The 25,288-nt window shown below is 36.3% G+C and overlaps 2 protein-coding genes across 6 annotated transcripts in view; both read left to right on the top strand.

The window, feature by feature from the left end:
- The window catches only part of LOC139148947 (transcriptional-regulating factor 1-like), a 62,173-nt gene extending 50,237 nt beyond the window's left edge, over window positions 1-11,936 (top strand). For 3 of the 4 annotated variants that reach the window (XM_070720417.1, XM_070720416.1, XM_070720418.1), the window contains 4 exons: window positions 3,508-3,660; window positions 5,018-5,227; window positions 6,583-7,052; window positions 8,114-11,936. In XM_070720417.1, the coding sequence (XP_070576518.1) occupies window positions 3,508-3,660; window positions 5,018-5,227; window positions 6,583-7,052; window positions 8,114-8,258 (978 nt within the window). In that variant the 3' untranslated portion in view covers window positions 8,259-11,936. The remainder of the gene's footprint in view (window positions 1-3,507; window positions 3,661-5,017; window positions 5,228-6,582; window positions 7,053-8,113) is intronic. The other variant, XR_011556045.1, reaches the window with a different exon arrangement.
- Window positions 11,937-13,910: 1,974 nt separating this feature from the next.
- The window catches only part of LOC139148946 (atlastin-2-like), a 34,029-nt gene continuing 22,651 nt past the window's right edge, over window positions 13,911-25,288 (top strand). For both annotated transcript variants that reach the window (XM_070720414.1, XM_070720415.1), the window contains exons 1-2: window positions 13,911-14,047; window positions 16,025-16,246. In XM_070720414.1, the coding sequence (XP_070576515.1) occupies window positions 16,031-16,246 (216 nt within the window). In that variant the 5' untranslated portion in view covers window positions 13,911-14,047; window positions 16,025-16,030. The remainder of the gene's footprint in view (window positions 14,048-16,024; window positions 16,247-25,288) is intronic.

Below are 25,288 nucleotides of genomic sequence, written 5' to 3'. Positions count from 1 at the left end.
ACAAAATCTTCTGAATATAATCAAAATGTGCATCGAAATGCAACAATTAATGCACCTCCGTTTACTAGGCGATGGCACGACCCTGCTACACCCACTGGACGAGCCAAAGTGGGAGGGGTAATTTCGGTTTGGTCGAACAGGAGGGCTCGAGACCAGAATTTAACATTTAAACTTGAAACATGTTTAATCACTGACAAGATGTGGATTAGTGTTAATCAAAGAGAAAGTTTGAAAAGGAAAGGTTTTATATCCCGGACACAATGAAAAACATTACGACTGGAAACTGTACCCCCGGTTGAGAATAGTAATGCCCACAGCGATGGAGAACACTTATCCTTGAGCTGAGAAAACCAGACCATCATTTCGAAATAGAGCTGCAGATTCGAGAAGCTCGTTAAAAATAGCTAGGTATACCCCAAAGGGGTGGTTTCGCGTCGTGAGGGCAAATTTCGCCTCCTTCATTTAGAAATCGTACGTTTGTTTTTCAAGGGAACACATCATTTGACACAAAATTTGCATGAAAAGGGGTCGCCAGTAAGCACGTGGTCAAATCTGGCATAAGAAACAATATGAAATGTTGGGTAAAGCCAGTCCAAAATAAACTGATTTGAACTTTTGTGTTTTGTAATTTATACCACTGCAGTAACATGACTTTTTTTGACAACATCACACAATGTAATACGTTTTGAAACTGAATACTCTGACGTATTCTGTGTCCCCTTTGCTAAAAAATACGGTATGCGATTACCATGTAAGGAGATGATGACGTCAAGACAGATTTGTAGTGCGTTTGGTCTTGGATGGTGCACAAAGTTTTGTCGAGGTAGCTTGTGTATTTATTTCCTAAATGGGAGATATTAGGGTCGATCTAAAAGAAGGCCGAAAAATGTTATGATACTCTAAGCGAGCTGAACTCCAATGCGAATGGTTGGATAATTTGGAGGATGTCTAGACTGATCTCGTCTCATTAAGATTATTTGGCGGTCAGTATTGAATTTCAACTGCGTCACAAGTTTGCGTCGAACGGTCAACGAACGATATTTTAGAAATCTGGAGACATGGCACATCGCAGTTTTATTTTAGTATTTTATATTTTACAAAAGATGTAAGAAGCAATGATTTTGTTGAAAATTCTGAAAAAATATAGGAAGATTTGATCGCGAACACATTTTCACTTGGGGGTCAACTAGCCCTGCGTACGACGCTGTGTGTTCCGCTACAGCTAACCGCCCCGCACACACAGCCCTGCAAAGACCCGTACGTTGGGTCGGTGACTTCAAATCCATTTTGGGACTTGACGTAAAAAGCCAAATTACTGCCGAAATTCAGCGTTCTTGGGCCCAAGTCGTATCCCAGCCTACCTCAGCTACTCGATCGCTTCCAAAAATGACAGTCTTTTATTCACTTCTCGTAAATAACCGTCGATGTCGGCAACTCTCTCGCTGGCCCTGCGTACGATGCTGTGTGTTAGCTGTAGCACATAGCATCGTACGCAGGGCTAGGGGTCAACATGGGGTCGCAGCCATGTTGCCTCAAAACTTATTTCTGTCTGCACTCAAAACTCAAAAATGTCGCATATGAACCTGAAAAATCGATGTAATTTTGTCAAACTTCGGCGAAATTTCAGCCTATAGACAAAATTTCATCTAGGTAAGGTAAATTTACTGAAATTTGATCGACAAATAATCCTGAGCTTGAACGTGACAGCTCGCCTTCTCCGGGAAGTTATGCATCCGGCCAGCTGCCCATATGGCCGGGTGCATGAGATTGTTTTCAAGCGACGGCGGCAGACCGTACGGGGCTCTGGATATGAACCTACCGCCGGTGTAGCTGTAATAACTGTTGCGTTGTTTTTAATCACCACGGACGAAGTCCGAGGTCCGTGCGTCCGTTCACGCCTAGTACCCAACCCATACAGATGCACGTCGATTTGTTTCACAATGCTTTCAAATTTGGCCGTGTTAGAGGACTTTATAGTTTACACCTCCATAGACTCCCATGTATAAGGCAGTTCTCCATAGATTCGCATGTATGATGCCAAGAAAAATAAAAATTTAGTTTCTCATCGTATTCATATTGCCTAAAGGATGCAGTGACACAGTTTTTTTGTCCCCACGGATAAAGTCCAGGGGGCTTATAGATTGGCTCATATCCGTCCGTGAGTCCATCAGTGAGTCCATCGGTTCACGCAGATATCTCAGACATTTTGACAAAATATCATGTGACCTTGGTGACCTTTGACCTCAAATATACATTATTGTCCATAACTCAGTAACCACAAGTGCTAAACCTTTCATATTTGGTATGATGGGACACCTTATGACGCCACATATTGTACCCCATTAATTATGTGCATATCTAATTATGAGCGAGCCAATAGAGCAAGAGGTCTGATTTCTGGTATATAGGGATAAGTTAACAATATAATTTGTTTGACAAAACTTCACGTGACCTCAATGACCTTTGACCTCAAATATACATATTTGTCCACAACTCAGTAACCACAAGTGCTACACCCTTCATATTTGGTATGAAAGGACACCTTATGACACCATATATTGTACCTCATTAATTATGTGCATATCTTATTTTGAGCGAGCCAATAGAGCTAGAGGTCTGATTTTTGGTATATAGGAATAACTTAGCAATACAATTATTATAACAAAATGTGACGTGACCTCAATGACCTTTGACCTCAAATATATATATTTATCCACAACTCAGTAACCACAAGTGCTACATCCTTCATATTTGGTATGATAAGACACCTTATGACACCACATATTGTACCTCATTAATTATGCGCATATATAATTTTGAGCGCGCCAATAGAGCTAGAGGTCTGATTTTTGGTATATAGGAATAACTTAGCAATACAATTATTTTGACAAAATGTCACGTGACCTCGATGACCTTTGACCCCAAATATATATATTTGTCCACAACTCAGTAACCACAAGTGCTACACCCTTCATAAATGGTATGATGGGACACTTATGACACCACATATTGTACCTCATTAATTATGCGCATATCTAATTCTGAGCAAGCCAATAGAGCTGGATGTCCGATTTTTGGTATATAGGGATAACTATAGGGTAGAAATCTAAATATGCCCATCTAAATATTAGACATCTACCATCGAGAACAAAAGAAATTTGCTGTAATTTGAATATTTAAGGAGTTTAAGCAATTCCCGCTATAAATAAAGAACCCCTGCCTCAAACTCCACAAAAGTTGCTAGACATATTTTGCCGTTGTCATGCCATTGCTTTGTTTAATAACCAGTTAATCAAATGCCTCATTGACAGGAGGAAATTCAAGACCATATTTGAATAGTAGTATATTTTGTCCTCAAAATTACTCTATCACGGCCCAAGTACTCATTGCCTTCAGCAATACTGCCTTGTTATTATTATTATTATTTATTATTATTCATTATTATCAATATTATAATTATTTTCATCTGATAATATATTATTATTCTATTTCACTTCTGTACCTCAGGTCAATTCTAAAACAGTACAACAGTGTATAGAGTACTACTACAAATGGAAGAAACTGTTCCCGAGGACTGCGTATGGTGACAACAAATTTGATGACAAATTCTACCATGTGAAGACACGGATCAGCAAAGTTCAAGAAATGGAAATGTATGAAGTAAGTGATGACATTTTGATTTTTAATTAAAATAATCCCTGTTAATTTTCTTTTTTGCTTTTGAACGTTCTTTTTTGAATTGCTATTTTTATCGGGATATACCTGGCTTATCATTTCAATATTTAGATAACCTTGTTTGCGGATGTTGTGTAATGGGTTCTATCATTGATTCCTTCCTGCTCTGAAAGGTCAGATAAATGTGAATTGTCAAAGTCTGTGGTTGAGAAAACCTTGATTTAAGTGCAGGGTGATACTACAAACAAAGAAGTTCCCAGAGTGAGATGAAGTATTTTTTTAACCCTTTCACAACAATACTCTAAGATTGATGAAGAGTAAGAAAAAGATCTGTCATCGTATGATTTGAGTCTGGTATGAATTCTAAGTGTAGGTTAAAGGCTTGATAACTGGTAATATCAATACAACATTTGACAGGATCAGATGTACTACTGTTGGTTCATCAGTAAATCTGATGTGGGTATCACATCAGGTTCAGATAAGAGGGAACAAGTCTGTCTCTTGTATAAAATGTTAGCATTATGTCATGGAAGTCTTACCTTGGTGAAGTCAAAGGTCTCAAGTTGTTGTGTGTACTTGAGATGAATCAGCCCTGGGGCCAGGAATTGTGACAACACCCATGACTTGATTGGCTCAAGGGCCAGGAATTGTAACAACACCCCTGACTTGATTGGCTCAAGGGCCAGGAATTGTAACAACACCCATGACTTGATTGGCTCAAGGGCCAGGAATTGTAACAACACCCATGACTTGATTGGCTCAAGGGCCAGGAATTGTAACAACACCCATGACTTGATTGGCTCAAGGGCCAGGAATTGTAACAACACCCATGACTTGATTGGCTTAAGGGCCAGGAACTGTAACAACACCCCTGACTGGATTGGCTCAAGGGCCAGGAATTGTAACAACATGACTTGATTGGCTCTAAATAAACATTAATAGTTTCATGTAAACACCCTCTGAATAAACCTAATTCCATTTCCATTGTCCATTTTGAATTAATGATTCCCATCATGAGCCAAGCTTCAGTCAGTTGTAACATGTCAATGTGGTATTAAATACATCTTGTGATATTTTTATCTCACAGAAAACCAAGAATAGTAATGTATATCCCTGAAAGGGAATAAAATACTGGAAATTTTTTTGTGCAAGGTTTATTTATTAATCTGATAGTTTGAAAATCATCAGTAAGCCACACTTTTGTTGTTCAGAAGTAATTTGTACCAATTTGCAGATGATAAATTTAACAAAATTCATTCATTGACCACAATATTATTAATGGCAAAAGATATTTGTCATTATTTGACCAAGTTAATTTTCCTTGTGAATACTTTCTGTATAGGATGATGCAACTGAATCTGAACCAGAGCCAGATGCTAATGGAGAAGATTCCAAAGTTGATGCAAATGATGAATCACGTGAAAAGCAGCAAAGATCATCAACGCCATCATTGCCTGCCTTATCACAGGAGCACAGTTTGGACACTATCACAACAACAGCAGCCAGTAACAACTCCTTCACATTCCTCTGTGATTTCCCAAATTGCACTGCGGTGAGTTTTATCTTAAGTTACAGTCAGACTGCTCCATGAGCCAATTTGTGTTTGACAGCTTTCACATGTAAAGATGATCAATTTTAAAGAAATAGCTCAGATCACTCCATAATTAATTTTCAGGTAGAGATAACCAGGAACGTTTTCTTCAATAATTCACAACAGATGTTTCTGCTGAAAGTCACTAAAGGATAGTAATATATAGTGTGTGGTGCAAAAAGCGAACTCATTCGATTTTCAATACAATCCAGTATGGCTGTGCAGTTGGCAACCATTGTGACATGTCTGTTCTTGTCAACATTGCAACATACATATGTAGACAGATCGCTGTCAATAGCACAGAGACAGCACTCATACTTATGTGATTTTATTTCACTAGACTTTCGTGAAATTTCAATTCAGCTGCTGCAGTAACAAGTTCCGACAATACTCTTTATCAATACAGCTTTAGCAAATCAATTATTGTGATTAGGATAAGTGGTCAGCCACATCTGTGCTACCAATATATTAACTTATTTATGTGTGTGACAACAACTTTACTCAAACATGTCAGAGAGAAACCAGCATTATTTCATGCTGTCATGTGGAGATTGAGACCTGAAAAATTAAAAATTAGGCAGCCATGCATACTCATAACCTGGTGTGATTCCATCAGTCAGTTCTGTTGGTGGAGCATCCAGAGTAATTCAGACAGCATTTTCAGACAAAAATAAAATACTAAGTTGCAAAGTTTTTCAGAAACCTCAAACACATTTACTAGTTAACCAGCATAAACCGGAACTTCTCAGACAGTAACATATGATGACTTTCACCTTTCATCTCTCCCTGTGAACTGTCATGTGTAAATTATTCAATTTTTTCAAAAGATAAATCTCAGACAAAACATTGAGCTCCATAATCAGTACTTGATGGCAATTACTCCCTTCTTGCTCCAACAGCTCAATGAGATTAGGCACACTATAAATTTCCTTTGTTACTATCATTATTATTGTTAGTATTATGAGAATCTGAGATGTCAAAAAAAAGTAGAACCTGTTCTTGCATTATCTCATTCATCATACAAAGGTAATAAAAAAAATCCATGGAACACCGTTTATTAAATTGATTTTTAAAAATATCACTAACATAACCATCAATTTTCTCGTAGCTGATAACTGTAAACATACCAAAATAGAAAATTTAATGTTTTTTGTAAGATTTATGAGGCGATATGCCATACCCAAGTAGCGCCATAGATTGTTTTCATGTTCAATCTTGTTTGCCCTGTGGCAAAAACGATCTTGTGAGTAGATTTGCAGTTTTCAGTATGTTTGCCTGTACAGTTAAATGCATTGCTTATCTCCTCTGTTCTCTAGAAATTTGCATCTCGGCAAGCATTGAATGGTCACATTCGTGTCCACGGTGGAGGATTCACCAAACCATTCCCTAATGTCAGCACCAGTACTACTACAACAAACATAAGTACTGTGAATCGCAGCCGTCACTCAACTCCAACACTGATGAGGGATTCATCCGATTCTGAATCTGATGACGATTTTGAAGATATAGTTAATATGTATAATCCGCAGCCCAGATCTGTTGGGAAGGTCCTTCCACAGTCTACTGGTAAAGTCCTTCCACAGTCTACCGGCAAGGTCCTTCCACAGTCTACCGGCAAGGTCCTTCCACAGTCTACCGGGAAGGTCCTTCCACAGTCTACCGGGAAGGTTCTTCCACAGTCTACCGGGAAGGTTCTGCCACAGTCCGTTCGCAAGGTACACCCACAGTCTGTTGGCAAGGTACTTCCTCAGACTGGTGAAGAATTTCCATGCAGGATATGTGGCAAGTAAGTGAATTCTTATGAGACATGGTCATTAGTCATTATTGTTAAATAATAATAATTTCTGAGTACATTATACAGCAGAGGTATTGTTTGAGACACGTAGTGTCAAGGTTAATACTGAAACCTATGATGTACAAGGACAAATTCTAATCATGTTCTCACCCTTTGAAGTAAAATCTTTCACAAGCAAAATGGTGTTTCAAAATGGTTTGTATGTATGCTACATCTTCGAATCATGCAGACTGGACTGGATAAAAGTCCCGCACATCAGCTAAAGTTATATATAGAACAGAAATTAAAATTGTGTAGTGAAATAGGGCAAAGGTCAAACATTGAAAAAGGGCAAAGGTCAAAGAGCTCCAATTAAACACCTTAAGTTATTGATGTATCTGTCTCTTTTATTGGGCTCCATGTCCACTGATACTGAATCTTACTGCATAACAAAACTTACTGTGAGAAGAAATTCCATAGGTTAAATACACAGGTGTATAATAATCCTTGTTATTGAAATATTCTGGCCACTTTTTGTACACATTATATGTCCCTATACAATCTTTCCAATTTATATTGATATTCTCTGTGCATTGTAGCTGTAATTGTTGCATTTTTTATCCAGCCCAAGAGGTGAAAGAGTTTAGAAAGTTTACCAGCATTCCATTGCGGTGTTCTTGTTAACCTTGTTATTGAAACATATTAAGGAATGTGTGTTTGAAAGCAAAGGCATTCTTCCTACCATCCCACCCATAAAATCTACTGTGTAATCACCTCTGTGTGGCATTACATGCTAAGGTTAGATACAAACTGCAGGCAGAGAAAATATGCTGTGGAAAAATGTGTTCTGTAGAGGCCTTTACATTGTCCTTAGAGAAATTGAAATTCTGCTATCGAGACAAAGATAGACCCCAAATCTTTGATATTCATTGCTTTGTGTCTCAAGTTATGTTCCTTACCAAGCTAGATAGTAAATCGTTGATGTTGAAAAATGAAACAGGCATAAAGTAGCGCTTTAAGTTAAGAAACCAGGCAGTCACAGATGCATACTTTATTTTGTTTTTCTCACGCAGAGTTTTCTACAAGGTGAAGAGTCGCAGTGCGCACATGAAAAGCCATAGGAAGATAGATGACAGCAGCAAAGATGGAGGAAAGACTAAACCGCCACCAACGATCAATGTAGTCGCAGCCAGCCCATATAACGTTAACGACACTTAGATGAATTACGGTGAAAATTAAAGATACCAAATCAAGCATTACCAAAAAGACCATTTTTACACAAAGTAGTACTCTGTTGTGACTCAGTGTGTTAAGTGTCTGTCAAATTAAATAAATTACTTGTAAGGGACATTCAACATATACAATAAGCTATTTATAAATTGCAACCTTTTAGTAATTGCTACCTTGCTTTTTTCAAAATTTTGATACTGTGTATAAAAAAAATACTATTTTTTCTCATCTGGGGAATTGCCGGGGTCACTCTAGACTTTTGATATGACCTAATGAGATGGTAGATGTTTTTACTATAAAGTAGTTGCTATGGCAGTTTTGTAAATACGCCATTGAACTTGATGCTGCCATCAAGTTTTACCTCTTCAGTTTTGCTCTTCCAGTTTACACAAAAGTTAGACGTGTTGCTGTTTATATAGACCTCTTTCTATGTCTTTATTTTCATTTTGTTATTTCTCATGTTTTACACTTGGTGTACAAAATAGTTTGAATTCTTTTCTTCTCCAAGTGTTGTACAGCGTCTCTTCAATTGAATGAAATGAAATGGTTTATGGCGGCCATTTTGACATCATTTTATTTTTGTTCTTTGTATAATTAGTACTGTAGCCATTGTACATACCTTCCACAAATCTATCGAATTCAATGTTTTCTGGTTTTATATCTTTGTGGGTAAGAAATTTGCTCATGTTTTAATGGAGTCTGAACATTCTTTTTGCTCATAATTATGTAAATGACTTTTTGTATCCAGCCACTCTCATTTAATGCTTGAGAGTTCTAAGGTCAAAAAGATTGCAACACCAGCCAATCTGTATCAAGATTTTTCAAAGTTCACATCAGTTTCCACTTGAAAACTGAGAGTTCTGATTTTTATTACTGGTATAATGTTTTTTTAAATGGTGCTCACAGGTGACGACAAGAAACCACAGTAACAAAATAACGTACTGCCTTTTTTAATTGGCAAATGTGTAATTGTGTATCTGTTACAAAGAGGGTTTGTTCTCATTCGTATTTCAGCTCAACTGTGTTAGGATCTAGTCCATAGGGGTAGCTAGGAACAATGTGCAGATCTTCAGCAAATGTACCTCAATGTATTTCAGAGTCATGTGTTTTGATAGTACATGTTGACTTTTCATGAACGTCACTTTTTTCAGCAAAGAAACAATGTAGATTGACATTTTTAAAATATCTTGTCTGTACTCTGTATATTTATTATCCATTTTGTCAGCTATCCTGCATTTTGTTTGTCTGTATATGTTTCAGAAGAGTACAGTCTTTCTGGTAAATCCTTCTACTGACGTAAGAATTGTATCTGTGGCAATGCAGTTGATGATTTTACAAGAGGAAATTTTGGAAGAGATTGTCATCCCAGGAGTCTGCATTTCTCAAGTGTTGTGATTGTATCTGTCTTTAGTCATGTAAATTTCTGCATTGGCTGATGTACACGCCCCAACTTTGGCTTCATTTTTAGCAGTTTATAAGAAATTTCCAGGAAATTACTGGACGGATACATTTCATAGCTTTCTACCTGAAAAACTACAAGGAGTACATACTGTATGATATTGAACTTTGAAGGTCATCCAAGATCATAAAGAAAAGATCAAAATTAATTTTGACTGACAGAAGCCTGGAACTTAAAACTGACAACTCTAACATGCAAATGCACATGTTAAGAAATTTTGTTAACGTTCAGTGCTATCAATTATTGCTTGAAATTGATGATTCCTAGATCAGAAGTGTTATTGTCGGAAAATGCAATGTCCCTCAAAGCTAATCATGAAAAAAGAAACTACCCTGAAAATGAGGTATGTCTCCAGCAGCCATGAACTCTTTAAAGTTGAATGAGATATTTCCTGCATTTCTTTGCTTTCAACAGTGATGATATGTCCTGCAGATATCTTTGCTGTGACAGTGTTGTTTTCAACAGCAATGATATGTCCCGTTTTCAATAGCAATGATGTGTCATACAGATATCTGTGCTGTGACAGTGTTGTTTTCAACAGCAATGATATGTCCTGCAGATATCTTTGCTGTGGCAGTGTTGTTTTCAACAGCAATGATATGTCCTGTGGATATGTGTGCTGTGACAGTGTTATCTTCAACAGTAATGCTGTGTCCTGCAGATATCTTTGCTGTGGCAGTGTTGTTTTCAACAGCAATGATATGTCCTGTTTGAACATCTTTGCTGTGGCAGTGTTGTCTTCAACAGCAATGATATGTCCTATCAGCAAATCAAGAGAAACATGATGAACCACTCACTGAAAAGAAGCAACAATACTTTCTGAAGACTCAGGTGACATTGCTTTCTTGAAGCGATGGATTTGAAAACAGCCATAATAGAAAAGTTAATCATGATTGACCGTGCACTGCTTGATGTGTCTCCAATGCCATGCCATATATTGTCCTTTTGTTGTCAGTGCAATTGTCAGACCCTTGCAACTATTAAAGGACGGTGAGGGGAGGGGTTCAAAGAGCTAGTAAAAGTGTGAGCATTGCTTCTGACAAAAGTGCAATGTACTGTTGTTTCATAAGCTTGATCATGACAGTTGTCGGCTTGGTTAATTCATTCTCCCTGTTACAGTCAAGTTCTGACCATAAGTGAAAGCTGAAAGGATAGATTTCGCAGCTTTCTACCATAGCTGTCCCTAATGTCTGTGCACATGACACTGATGGTAACCTGGTCCTGTCACTTGATGTTCACATGATAAAAGATTAGGAAAGTTTGATAACCTGTTTTTGAGAGATGTTTCATTACTATGATTTCCACCGCAACAGAATTGAAAAGTAGGTCAACCTTTATCGGCCAAAATATTACCCCCGGTACAGCATAATTTTTTTAGCAGTTAACAACACTGAATAAGAAATACTTATTGTCATTTTAGAGCTGTTTGCCCTGTGGCAAAGAAATACTTTTGTGCTGTATTGTAACTGCTTTGAAAAGGGGGAAATGTAGGTATGGATCCCAGGGATCATTTTAACCGCACAATATTGCAGAAATGCAACAGTGATATAATCTGTACAAGGAAGGGTAGTTACAGGAAGTCAATTTACAGTGTTTTAGGGGTAGTAGACATCAAGAACTGTAAATAGTGTATATGATCCAATCATTTGAGTCTGTTACTGTGGTTTTAGATCGGTTTTATGTGCAGTCCATGGATCTTGATACAACTAACCAAGCTCTCTTCCTTTCTTTTCTTATTTTGCCTGGTTAGTTTCCAGTCAAGAAAGTAATTCTCTTAGCAAGCTCAGAATATTGAAGTACTGAAAGTTACTAAGGGAAATTTTTACAAAAATTACTATTTTGGGAAGGATTTTGCATGTTCTACCAACAAACCATTGGTAAATGAAGACTGTCATTACATTAAAAGCTATAAAATCAGATTTTTTTTCACTCTGCTTTATGTATTTTACTCTTGCAGTCTTTTGTATGTACAGTTCAACACTTCTTTGAGGTGAGTTCCATTTATAGTCTGAATGTACTCATGTAGTCTATTGTAATATTACTAGGAGAAACGGGGGATGCAGAACTGATCATAAATATTTTAGCGGGCCTAGCCAATCATGTAGAAAAGTACATGTGTATGTACAGTGATTTTTATAGATCATTTGTCTTATGTTTTAAATAATGTCAATTGAAAAATAAAATTCAATTTTCCATGGGTAAATCTACTACTAGATACAAAGTGAGTTGTTTCCTTTTTGAGGAATGATTATGAAATGTGTGCTAGGGTTGTGCTTGCTTTCAAGTTGGATATTTCATGAGACAGTATTCTAACAGTGGCTGGTGTATCAGGGTGCAGGGCATATCAAGAATGACACTTCACAAGCCACTGTCATGTGTATTGCTCATCGTGCACAGCAAAGTATGATGGTCATCTGAACTTAACATGATTTAAAAAATGTATCTACTGGTATAATAATTGAATATAGATTTAGGGATTGCCCAGTCTTGATAATATATTAAGTTTTCCCAAACTTGTCATGAAATCAACCACATGGTACTTGTCAAAGATTTCCTTTCATCCCTAGTTGATTGTGGGTCACATGTCAGACATTGTTAGGTTGCCTGATCATCTGTTTTTTTTAATGTATCTTTATTTTAACTTTTATTTCAATATATCACGTTAGCTAAGATGTAAATGTGATTGGCAAGTGACTGATCAAAGGGAACATGAAGATAGCTTGCCTAGTATCCAACCCTCATTCCTAACTCAAAATTACAAAGTTTGAGTTCCAAACAGGGTGAGATACTAGACCAGAAAAGAGCACGCCTGTCTTAAATAAATCCACAGACAAAGGATACCCTTGGTTCTAGCAGTAGGCCAAGGGGTATAGTGATGTGTTTCTGGCTAACACAAGGCCACAAAGGATAATAAACAGGCACAACCAGGTTATAAAAGTTTTATAACACTACATGTTCATGTTATTCTGTTTAATATTCTCAATGTGCAGTGAATGTATAGGCATGCACTACAACAGTATGTTATGAGAAGTTTACAAGGCGATTCTCCTCAGCAGTAACAAGTGCCAATTTCTTCACAAAAAGAAGCAAAACAATCCTAGCACACTGCATAAATATCTTTAGTTGCACTTGAAACTTTGTTGTCAATGAGCTCTTCAAATTCCTATCTTAAATTAGGATGTTTTCTAGTCCAAAATAAGTCTTGACAGTTCCCTTGTTCCCCTCTTCAGTTAAACTTTTCTTCCTTCAACTTGAGTACAACACTTATAAATAATTCCTTTTATAATTTTTGCAAATTAACTGACAAATATGATTAAAATTACAAATATTGTTCTAACCAAGAATTGCTTCAACATGTTTTATCCACTTCCTTTTGTTACTGATTTGTTAGAGGAACACAGCTTTTACTAAATATAAAACTAAACAAGGTGGACAAGTTGCACAAAGTTTTGGCATATTTGGTACGAAGGCAATTAGGCACACTAAATTGAAAGTGGCAGCAAATCCAATATTTGAAGAAAGTTACTCAACAATCTCTGATTCATCCTCTTTGAGCAGACAGTGGGACAGTGATTGTGAGACTAGTGAAAGTAATGAAGTTTTCATTTACTTAGTAATATGAAGTGGCTGACGTACAAGACAACACTATCAACAATTGAATGATTCTGATTAATTAACGAATATTGTATAATAAAATGCTTTATAAATAGTGTGAACTGGCCGAACGCCATGTTTGTACTTTTCCTTATAAATATTAGTGTTGCGTCACTCAGTGACATCGGTGAGTAACCCATCGTCATAGTCCTCGTAGATTGCAGTAAGTATCGTCATCTCTTCATGCTATCATTTAGTTATAATCTAAATTGTCATCCGAATGTCATTTGCGCCTCATCTTCTGGCGCACCTGTTTTACCATCCTCATAGGAATCACAGAGAAAGGAGGAAAAAATGTTGTAAATCGGGTTTGTACGTGTCACCAGGAGCTCGCTGATAAAATACAGGATCGAAGGGCATCTGAAACATCACAAACAGTTCAATTGATCATTGACCTCGACGTTGCTGACGATTTGGGCTGACACAGCAATAGCTGAACGAAAAGAGCTAGTTCGTTCGTCAGTGCGGGCGCGAATCTGTCGGGATCGGATCGGACAAATTTTGCATGGCAGTACACCGTGTCAAAGGTGAGACCTGACGTCACGTGATAAAATTCAAAGCAATATGGCGGATAACGTCGTCGGATGAAGAATTATCCCGGGAAACGTATACTACTGGTTGTCACTAGTTCTCTTGGCGATAAAAACAGTTGCCAGTCGGAAAGGTAATAACATTCTTACTTTAATTAGATATCATACTGGAACGAAATTACTTAGAAAAGTGTCAAGAAAGATCAATAACCGTTCAGTCTTGTCAACATACGTTAGCGACTCGGCTCACTCCACCACCACATCATACATGTAGTTTTTATGTTCAGAAATGCCACTCTCTGGCGGTTTGAAGTTGAAATGAATGAAACCCTATCTAGTTTATCACAAATATCCCGAATGACAATATGTCTTGTACGGCTGACTTCTCCTTAGCCGTACATTTCACGCGGCAGTGTCGAGTGACAGTGACTAACACGGCCCGCTACAAGCCGGTGACACAAGCCGGGATGTGGCGTTGGAGCGCCTGAGGTCAATTGTGTACGGTATAATCATCATCATGTAACCGTTAAACACAACGGTAAACAGTTATATTTTTACTACCAATTAACGCACAGAGCGGCCTTTGGACAGTTGATGTTTATCTCGACGGAAACTATCGTGTACTTATGGTGACAATCGATTAAATATCAATTGCTGTAATGAATGAAATTTCTGTAGAGTTGTAGTTTCGTAACCCACAACTCTCCCCGACAACTTTCCCTACCCCACAAATCGCCGAGGAAAGTTGTGGGCGAAGGAAATGCAGTAAACAATGTGGTCGCAAGGAATTTGCGTTCAGATCGATGATTATTAATCAATTAATTACATTAATAAAAGGGTACGACTGCAGACATAATATACTTTTTGAATATTCCTGATCAAGAGAGAGTTGTTTTTAAACTTCTGCTTGTGAATCACACGGTATTTACAAATGATAAATTTACCAATACCAACAGTCAATTTTGATTACATGACATTACTATTGTCCAGAGAATTTATGTCAAGATATTGATAGATTGTATTTGAAGTTATCTTCACATGAGGTTGAGTTTTTTCAATGTTAAAAACTAACATGTAAGTTTTCAGATGAAGATGATGATATTTATTAGGAACTCTACGAGAATATCACAGTGTTTTCAGTTCTGCAGACTGAGCTCAAAATGTACTTTGTACACCGAAACATTTTTCGAAGACTTTCTTTGGTATTGTTTGAGTCATGAATCTCATTAACAAAGCAATCATGCAGAGTATGGATTTTTAAGTTGTCTTGAAACTATCATTAAAATACAGAGTGAAATGTTAATATTTGACAAAACACCATTTTATATAAGATTTGAATCTATATATTTGTGATGTATTTTATCCTACCTACCTGTATGGGTACAACATAATGATAACTAGCTGTAGACTTCCAGATTGATTTACACTTGTGTGGTAAAAAAGCTTTCTGTAGGAGAGGGACATGGAAGTGAAAGATAGGAACATGTATCATTAATATTTCACAAAATAATTTCTGCATGTATTTTGAAAAATTTGAGTAACTTGCCAATAGTCAGTGTTGCCATCTGTCGGAACCACATCCATAAGGAAGAAATACAATGGCATCTGAACCACTTAATGACTGTTTGTTTTTTGAATGTTCTGTGAATTCAACAAACCCTTATCATGACTGTCAGATCTCTGTTTGAAATGAAAGATTGAGCAAATCTTTTGATGATTAGCAACATTGTATGACATACTACCATATGTATACTCTTATAATGATGTATCAAAAGTTGATTGTGTGACACTGTCACAATTGTAAATTTGAGAGGACGGGTTGACAACATTTCCAATTAGTAAAAAGTTAAAGATGAAGACTGTCCTTGCATGAAGAAAAGCGTGTGAAATCAAGTTACACAATTGATTCATAATTGTCAGTAAAGGATTTATAAATAATTCAAGTTTGGACTAGTTCCTGTTAGTAGAAATTGCAATTTGTTCTCATCAAGTAAGTAACCACTGCCTGCTTCATATACATGGGCAGCACATTTGTACTTTGAAAGGAAATAGATTTTTCATATACTGACCTTCCTATATCACCCACCTTTGTCATCTTTGCTCTATTGTAGAAAAATATGTCAGAGAAAAGATCAATTCCAGGTCAGCCTGTACAAATAGTTGATGCAAATGCCGATGACCATACCTTTGAACTAAATGAAGAAGCCCTGGAGCAGATACTTCTTCAGGACAACATTAGAGATAAGAAAGTTGTTGTTGTTTCTGTCGCAGGGGCATTTAGAAAGGGAAAGTCATTTTTGCTAGACTTCTTCCTACGCTACCTACATCGCAACGTAAGTGACATTGATTTTTGTTTTTCTTGCCCAAACAGCAATAGTGTAAGTGATGTAAATTTCTATATATGTGACATACATTGCAATGCTAGGCCAATACACTACAGTGCTAGGCCAACGTGCTGCAGTGCTAGACCAATATACTACAGTGCTAGGCCAATACACTACCGTGCTAGGCCAATACACTGCAGTGCTAGGCTAACAAGCTGCAGTACTAGGCCAATGTACTGCAGTGCCAGGCTAATACATCGCATTGCTAGGTCAGTACACTGAAATGCTAGGCCAATACACTGCAGTACTAGGCCAATGAGCTGCAGTACTAGGCCAATGTACTGCAGTGCCAGGCTAATACATCGCATTGCTAGGTCAGTACACTGAAATGCTAGGCTAATACACTGCTGTACTAGGTCAATATACTGCATTGCTTGTCCAATACAATGCAGTGCTAGGCCAACACGCTGCAGTACTAGGCCAATGCACTGCAGTGCAAGACCAATGCACTGCAGTGATAGGCTAATATATTGCATTGCTAGGTCAATGCACTGCAATGCTTGGCCAACACACTGCAAATTGCAATGCCAGGCCAATACACTGCTGTTCTAGGTCAATACACTGAATTGTTAGGCCCATAAATCAATGGATTTGTTTCTTGTCAGTGTGCACATTGTTACAAAAATCTCACAAGTGTATTTTTTCCGGTCTCTTTTCATAGAGGAGAAGGGTGACACAGAAAATCAGGTGTGAAGCAGATTTGTGTTGACATTCCAGAATTTTGTACAACACTGTACAGTTGTTTGATTGTTAAATGGGTTGTGAAAAATCATGAAATGTCTGTACATGAACTAATCGCCAGATTCTTTTAAAAAGGGTCATGACCAGAAAAACTTTTATTTTCTATTTTCTTTTTGCCAAAGATGAGTTTTTTCACTTTAAAAATGTGTGAAGATAAGAGAAAGCATTGGTAAATTTAGACAGTATTGGTAATTTCAATAGTAGTTCAACAAATTTCAATTTTTGTGAAAGAGTAATCAAAGTTAGCATACATAAATGCAAGTTGAGAAAGAATAGTTTTGACAACAGTACGCTGAGAAGAGTGAGAGGTTAGCAGTGTACATATGGAATAAAGATATTATATAAAAAGTCTTTGTGACTTTGTGACTTTCATTAACAATCAATGTTTGACATGAGAAATATCAGTCAAGTCACGTAGCGAAGACATAGGCAGTCAAAACCGCTCAGTGAAATCCCCACCTCTACAGTAAGGTGATTCAATAACCAAACTACATGTAAGTTGTTAATTCTTGATACTCATCTTTTGCATGTAAGAAAATAGAAAATAAAAGTTTTTCTGGTCATGACCCTTTTTAAAAGAATTTGGCAATTGTTAATTTCTCCTATTGCTTCCTATATCAATTATGCCTATTGCTGTCCTATTGCTGCCTATATCAATATGCCTATTGCTGTCCTATTGCTGTCCTATTGCTGCCTATATCAATATGCCTATTGCTGCCTATATCAATATGCCTATTGCTGCCTATATCAATATGCCTATTGCTGTCCTATTGCTGCCTATATCAATATGCCTATTGCTGCCTATATCAATATGCCTATTGCTGTCCTATTGCTGTCCTATTGCTGCCTATATCAATATGCCTATTGCTGCCTATATCAATATGCCTATTGCTGTCCTATTGCTGCCTATATCAATTTGCCTATTGCTGTCCTATTGCTGTCCTATTGCTGCCTATATCAATATGCCTATTGCTGCCTATATCAACATGTCCTATTGCTGCCCATATCAATATGCCTATTGCTGTCCTGTTGCTGTCCTATTGCTGCCTATATCAATATGCCCTATTGCTGCCTATATCAATATGCCTATTGCTGTCCTATTGCTGTCCTGTTGCTGTCCTATTGCTGCCTATATCAATATGCCTATTGCTGTCCTATTGCTGCCTATATCAATATGCCTATTGCTGTCCTATTGCTGTCCCATTGCTGCCTATATCAATATGCCTATTGCTGTCCTGTTGCTGTCCTATTGCTGCCTATATCAACATGCCCTATTGCTGCCCATATCAATATGCCTATTGCTGTCCTATTGCTGCCTATATCAATATGCCATTTCTGTCCTATTGCTGCCTATACCCGAAATGCTTCAACAGTGACACTGAGGTGCATCTTTGCATCATTAAAATATTAACTTAACAAACTAGAATATCAGTCATCTTCCTTCATGATAAACTTTGATTGATGACCACATTATCATGTGACAGGGCCATACTTTTGGAGTAGCATTGTTCTAGTGCTGGGTTGTTCTCTGACAATAGTGACATTTAAAGTGGAACCTTTCAATTTGAAACAATTTTCTGTGTCAATATGTTTGGGTGCCATTGTTCTGAGTTGAACAGTTGGCTGTAAAAATCTCAATGATAAATGCCAAATAGCTTTTTCATAAGCTCGTAGATTTTTCAATAATTAGGCCCTGTATGACGAAACATTCCAAAGGTATGGAATCAGTCATAATATGAAGACAACCTGCAAAGTGCAGAAAACAGCTGAGGTCATATGATGTGCCAACGCTTGTAAACATAGATGCAAGCTTGTGTGAACAGCTGTGGAATAACCTTCTCTAGATTCAATGAACGATTCTATAACTGAGGATGTGACAGACATGTAACAGAAACTTTGCTGACTGGTGAAACGCCAGCACAGAGACTATCTCTTTAAAAAATTACAGAATGACAGATTGTCTGGGAGGAAAAGCTAAATAAAAATGCAAAATGATACATTGGCACAGTAGCTGAACAAGTCACATTGATAGCTGATGTATGGTACTTTGTGAAAAGAATATACTCCAAAATAGACTTCAATAAACGTGACATACGTATCAGTATCTATTTGTGCCATGTACATGTGTCAATGGTCCATACATTATATTTTCCAACATTGTTGTTGTTATAATTTTTAAGACTATTTTGACTGGTACCGTGTGAATTTCACATTTAATTTTAGCCTTACCATTCATAGCAGTCTGATTACTTTTGTTAATTTTATATTTTTTCTCAATAAATTTGTTTGATTTAAGAGTCATCATGCAGTCAAATATAATTCTAATATGCTGTCAACAATGTGCCAAGACACACATTTCATAATTTGCATTTGTTTTTTAATAATTTTGTCGATGAACCATGCCATAATGTTTGGCTCCATACATGCGGTAGTTTCACAGACTAAAATCGTAAGATCTGCTGATCCAAACATCGCAAATCAAGGTAAAATGTTGGTCATTTTGGTTGAATTTGTAGAAATTAAATATTTATTTTTGTGTGTCATATATTGTAACAGTCACAGCTATGCTATGTCTTCAGCAGCGCGAGACCATACAATTTTTGCTTTCACCAGAAAGTATTCAATAAAATTGTGTGTAAATAATAAATTGTACAATATTATAACTTGATTTCTTCAGGAACCACCAAAGAATGACTTATTCAGCATTATGTCAATCTGATCTTGACTGAATAATGAATTAAATCATGGCAGAGACGTTACAGTACATGTGATTATCCAAATCCAGTGTTTTTAATGAACTGATCCTTGCTGAGACAGTAACACTAATTGTCAAATCCATTGTGTCATAATGAATCCAGGGTTCAGTAATTGCATGTCCACAATATTGTTGATATAATAATGACTGTCACTCTGTTGGAAGTATCCAGTTTGCATGGCAAATGACATGCAAATGTTATTCATTGCACGAAGTAATTTCATCAATGTATTTGTTTTATAAATATAGTGCCTTCCAATTACTGTCTCTGGCCTCAAATACCACCTCATTGTTAGTTTTTGCTTTTTTGATAAAAATAATTGCCCTGCTATCACTGCCATGGATACAGACCAACTGTAAGTGTAGTTTTGGAACACACAATGTTTTTTCTTGGGATTGTAAGATATTTCACTGATCTTATATTTTAGCTTTGTTCAATTTTTAATGAAATTCATGGTCAATAAGTCTGGTTAATATTAGAAGTGGCTCTGATATCAGAATGGGATATTTTCTACAGACCCTCTTGAAAAGCAAAGTCACCTGACTTGCATGGCTTTAAATGGCGTTTTTTGAGGAAAGCTCTGATAAAGAGGTCAACTCACTGATCTCAGTGTTAATATTGCATTTTCCTGCACATGCTAGATACAAGTAATAACATTGGTGAAATGAAATGTGGTTACTTCATATTGTGACAGCAATGGATCAAAATGCAAAACAAATCGTGTTGATTAACAAGTTGTTCATCAGAGATTTTTTGTTTCAACTTTTTCATTGCTTAGATTGAAATATTTTCTCAGTGGATCAAAATTTGTAATATATGGTCATGGTAGTTGTTTACAGAGGCACAATCTTGTCAGTTTATTCTTCCTAGACCTGTACCATATTGAAGCATCTAGTAGTGTTTGAATTGATGCAGTGCAAATTCACAGAGATCAACAATGTTTGCAATACATGTATTGCTGCAAAATTAATCTAAATAGTTTGTTCCACAATACTCAACTTCATGACACAGCACACGGAGGCATGTTACATATTTTAATGTCTGTAACGATTGCTTAGAGTATAGCACATCACAGTAACTGTTAAAAGTGATTGAACAAATCTTTGTGGAGCAACAAATAACATTGAAATCCTGAAACAAAAACCCAAACAAAAAAACAATGACAGCAATACTTGATAATGCCCCTGTTCACTGTATATGCATGCACACCACATATCAGTCTCTACCTAATCTGTCTCTGCTTGTTGTAACATAGGCTATGCAACTTGCCATAACAAACAGAAAATCAATTGTTTGTGAAAAAATCACTACAAACAAGCAGAAACTCTACCTGTAAAAACAGCAATTAATAATAACAATTATAATGAGCATCCTTTATCTAAATAGGCTAAGTTTTCTTATTTGACTTCTTCTTTCACATTAGTTGTTCTGTAACCATTTTAGACCATTTTTCAGCGGCCTATCTTTTGTATCAGTACAGTTGGGTTGTGTCAAAAAGATGGAAGTCCTAAATTAGGTTATTTTGTCATTGTCTTAAGTTGAAGTTAGCTGGTGTTCTGTCAAAGTTGAAGTTGGGGTTTAGCTGCTGTAGAAATAGTTACAGTTATTTGCAACTTATCTTTTTTGTATAAAATTAATGAAGAAGCTTTCTCTGAACTGATGATATTATGTCAAACCTTTGCATCAGATTGATTAGATAGATGTGAAAATGGCAAGAAGTTTTATCAAAATTAATGACAAAAGGACAAATCATATTATGACAAGTGTGAAGGAGATCAATGTATCTTGCTAGCCTGATATACAGTATACAAGTATTTGGGCACACAGTCCATGTAGCCGACAATGAGATGCAAATGATATGCGGTCAAGGTCTCCTCAACTAACTTTCAGCTGGTTCTTCACTTTCTACTATTTTTATAGTATTTTTTACAAAGGCACAGACTTATTCTACCTGCAACTTAAAACTGATAGTGATTTGTAGCTCATTCTTTACTATCTTTCATAGTTTTTGGTAGCCGGTAACAGACACTTCGTGTTCGTGTCGGCTACATGGACGATCTGCCAGTATTTGTAACAAAATATGTCAAAACACTAGTAATTTACTGATGTATTAGATATATATCTTTCTACCATATGGTACAGGTATTTGTTAAATGGGTAATTTTCTAGTGTGTAGATGTATATCTTGTAGCTCAGATATACAAAATACAAGCCTGTGTGACAGAATGTGTTGAGGTAATTTCAAAGCATAGATGCACTTTGGTTCGGTCTATTCAGAATGAAATCCATCCTCTTAAATGTTGCTGGTTCTGTTTGTCTGTGTATTAAATTTATTGCTTGACTAGGAACAAATATCAACTGAATTTCCTTCAAATATGTGTCAACAGCCTTCAACAGAAAATAATTACCAGGATGTATGACAGAATTATTAGGTGTTTTGCAGTATAAGAGTTCAGTTTAACATTGCTGTGACTGGCAGAAGATCACAAATGGATGACATCATGCTGTATTTTGAGCTTCCTTAACAGTACATAGAATCATGATAACTGGTTCATTGTATGAATCACTCTTTGACCTTTGAACTTCGTCCTTCAAACTGTTTTGTATCACACCGTTATATATGTATATATGCAGAAACCTACACTTCATTCAATTGCCATTCAATTGTTCTTGTTATTATGCTTGGTGAGCTGACAGTAGAAAACAAGAACATTGTGTCTGATATTCAACAAACAGTTATGAGAAATTATAATGAGGATTTAATATGGAAAACATTACAATCCGCAATTATGTCTACTCTGTCCAGCTAAAATTTCTCTTATGTTTTGATTTTAGTGTTTCATTTTTCTGTTTTATTTGATTTGAACTGATGCGATGACATTTAGCAACTTTCAACAGTGAGTGAAATTGTACAGGAATGCAAGATTCTAAACATCTGAAATTGGCAGTACTACATTCCCTGAAATCTAAATACGTGTTACATGGCAGACACTACAAATCCATAATACCAATGTCTGTCATTTATGTCTAAAACTTTTGTGGTAAAAAGCGATGACAAGGAAAACATTTTCAAATCAGGGTGTTAGGATCAGCTCAATGCATGGTCTGTACTGTCTGCATATCAGAGCGTCAGGGTCAGTTCAGTGCGTGGTCTACAGTCTGCAAACAAACTGTTAAGAACACATCTACACCATATGTCAACTGTCATCAGCAAATGCATTGAATACTAACATTGTCACAGTTTTGTCCGAGTTTAAATTTAGGGCAATGTTGTTAGGAATTTTTCATAAGTGTTTTTAGTATGTCATTAACATAACAAATCAATATTGGACTACCCCGTATGTCACTTCATGTCAGTGATATTGCAAAGGTTTGGGAAATCCAGTACCATTACTAATGCCCACATGATTGCATTGATATATCATAGTGAACCTCATTAATGTGATCTGAGAACCCTGGTAAAATTTAGTCAGGTACAGCCCTTCACAAAAATGCTAGTTGCCATGGTGATATTAGTAATTTCAATACAATTTTGTGTATCTTTATGTGACAGATTGAAATGTTGTATGTCGCATCATGGAAAATATCCTTCAACAAAGTGATTGTACCTATATCAACAGCTGGTGTATCATTGGAATTATGCTCCTCTGTGGAAATAATTGAAATTATGGCAACTTCCCATCTGGTACCCTGTCAGTTTTTAGCTACTATAGACTACAGTCTATAGAAGCTATTGGGATGGGTATCCGTCGGCGTCCGTCGTCAGTCTGTATGTATGTATGTATGTATGTATGTATGTATGTATGTCCGTTTGTGAGGCGTCCGTCCACTCAAATATCTTGAGAACCGCAGTACTTACTGATTTGATATTTGTTGCGTAGATGAAAAATATAATTTTGAGAAACTAATTTTTTTAATTTTTTGATATTGTTGAAAATAGGCAAATTAATGCCAAAAAAGGTGTTTTTGGTAAAAATCTTCTCCTTCATAACCGCTGGTCAGACAGCTTTGTTATTTGGTATACAGGTCCCTAGGGATAACCCAACTTAGATTTGTTCAAATTGTGATGAAATATGCAAATGTGTATTTTTAAAGAATTTTTTGTCATTTTTAGCTACTATAGACTATAGTCTATAGAAGCTATTGGGATGGGTATCCGTCCGGCGTCCGTCGTCAGTCTGTATTATGTAGTATGTATGTATGTAGTATGTATGTATGTATGTATGTATGTATGTATGTAGTAGTATGTCCGTTTGTGAGGCGTCCGTCCACTCAAATATCTTGAGAACCACAGTACTTACTGATTTGATATTTGTTGTGTAGATGAAAAATATGATTTTGAGAAACTATTTTTTTAATTTTTTGATATTGTTGAAAATAGGCAAATTAATGCCAAAAAGGGTGTTTTTGGTAAAAAATCTTCTTCTTCATAACCGCTGGTCAGACAGCTTTGTTATTTGGTATACAGGTCCCTAAGGATAACCCAACTTAGATTTGTTCAAATTGTGATGAAATATGCAAATGTGTATTTTTAAGGAATTTTTTTGTCATTTTTGGTCAAAATTTGGCTTACATGGTATTAATTCTTGTACTGTATAAACCCTATCAATTCACCCAGAAAAAAATAATCAATAAGATTTAAATAATTGAATTAATTAGGAAATCATCAAAGCCAAAATAATTTTAGTGTGGAATTATCAGAAAGTTCAACTTTTTTGACAGTTCATAGTGAAATGCTTACCATCTTGGAGGATTAGAACATGTAAAGGCAACTTTCCTGAATCCCACTTTGATATTCTGAACCACCATTTATGTTATCTGAAAGAAATTGCTCATAATAGTTTGTCATGATAGGGTGGTCAAATAAATAGAGATAGAGAAAGTTCTAATTTCCATTTATGGTTGACTTGGTAAGGATAAAATAAGATTACTTTTTGAGGAAAAAATAGAGTGGTCAATTAAAAGAGTGGTCAAAGTGATAGGGTTTTTATGGTAAAGCTTGGCTGTAAGATTCCTCATGTGCTATTTATAGCAATTATGCAATCTGTGTAAACAGTGCAATGAAAGTGTAACATGATTCCTTATAATGCTTTTGATGACCTTGAACTTCTTAAGTTTCAAACATTTGTCTCTTCAGTGTGCTTTCTCTGAGTACGTACAGTCTCAACTTATTCAACAGAACTTACTTACAATGTTAATTTGAAAGTTAAAATGTGCTTGGTTAATAGGATGAAAATACTGATAAAGGTAACCAGCTCAAGATTCTTTATAACCTGACAGATATGCTGTTTTTTTATGACTTAATCTTGATTTAAGCAAGTCTTGTTTACTTTAATTAGAATGTAATTAACTCTGGTTTATTTGCTATTATAGACTAATATAGTCTGATGAAATATGCAAATCTGTATTTTTACGGAATTTTTTTCCATTTTTGGTCAGGCCATCCTGAAATGAGCTATCAAAGATATCCACCTTCTTCATCAATACATGTGTC

This window comes from Ptychodera flava, chromosome 14 (genome assembly GCF_041260155.1).
Source record: "Ptychodera flava strain L36383 chromosome 14, AS_Pfla_20210202, whole genome shotgun sequence".
NCBI lineage: Eukaryota > Metazoa > Hemichordata > Enteropneusta > Ptychoderidae > Ptychodera > Ptychodera flava.
The sequence above is the reverse complement of the archived record's forward strand: the minus strand, read 5'-3'. Positions and strand labels throughout refer to the sequence as shown.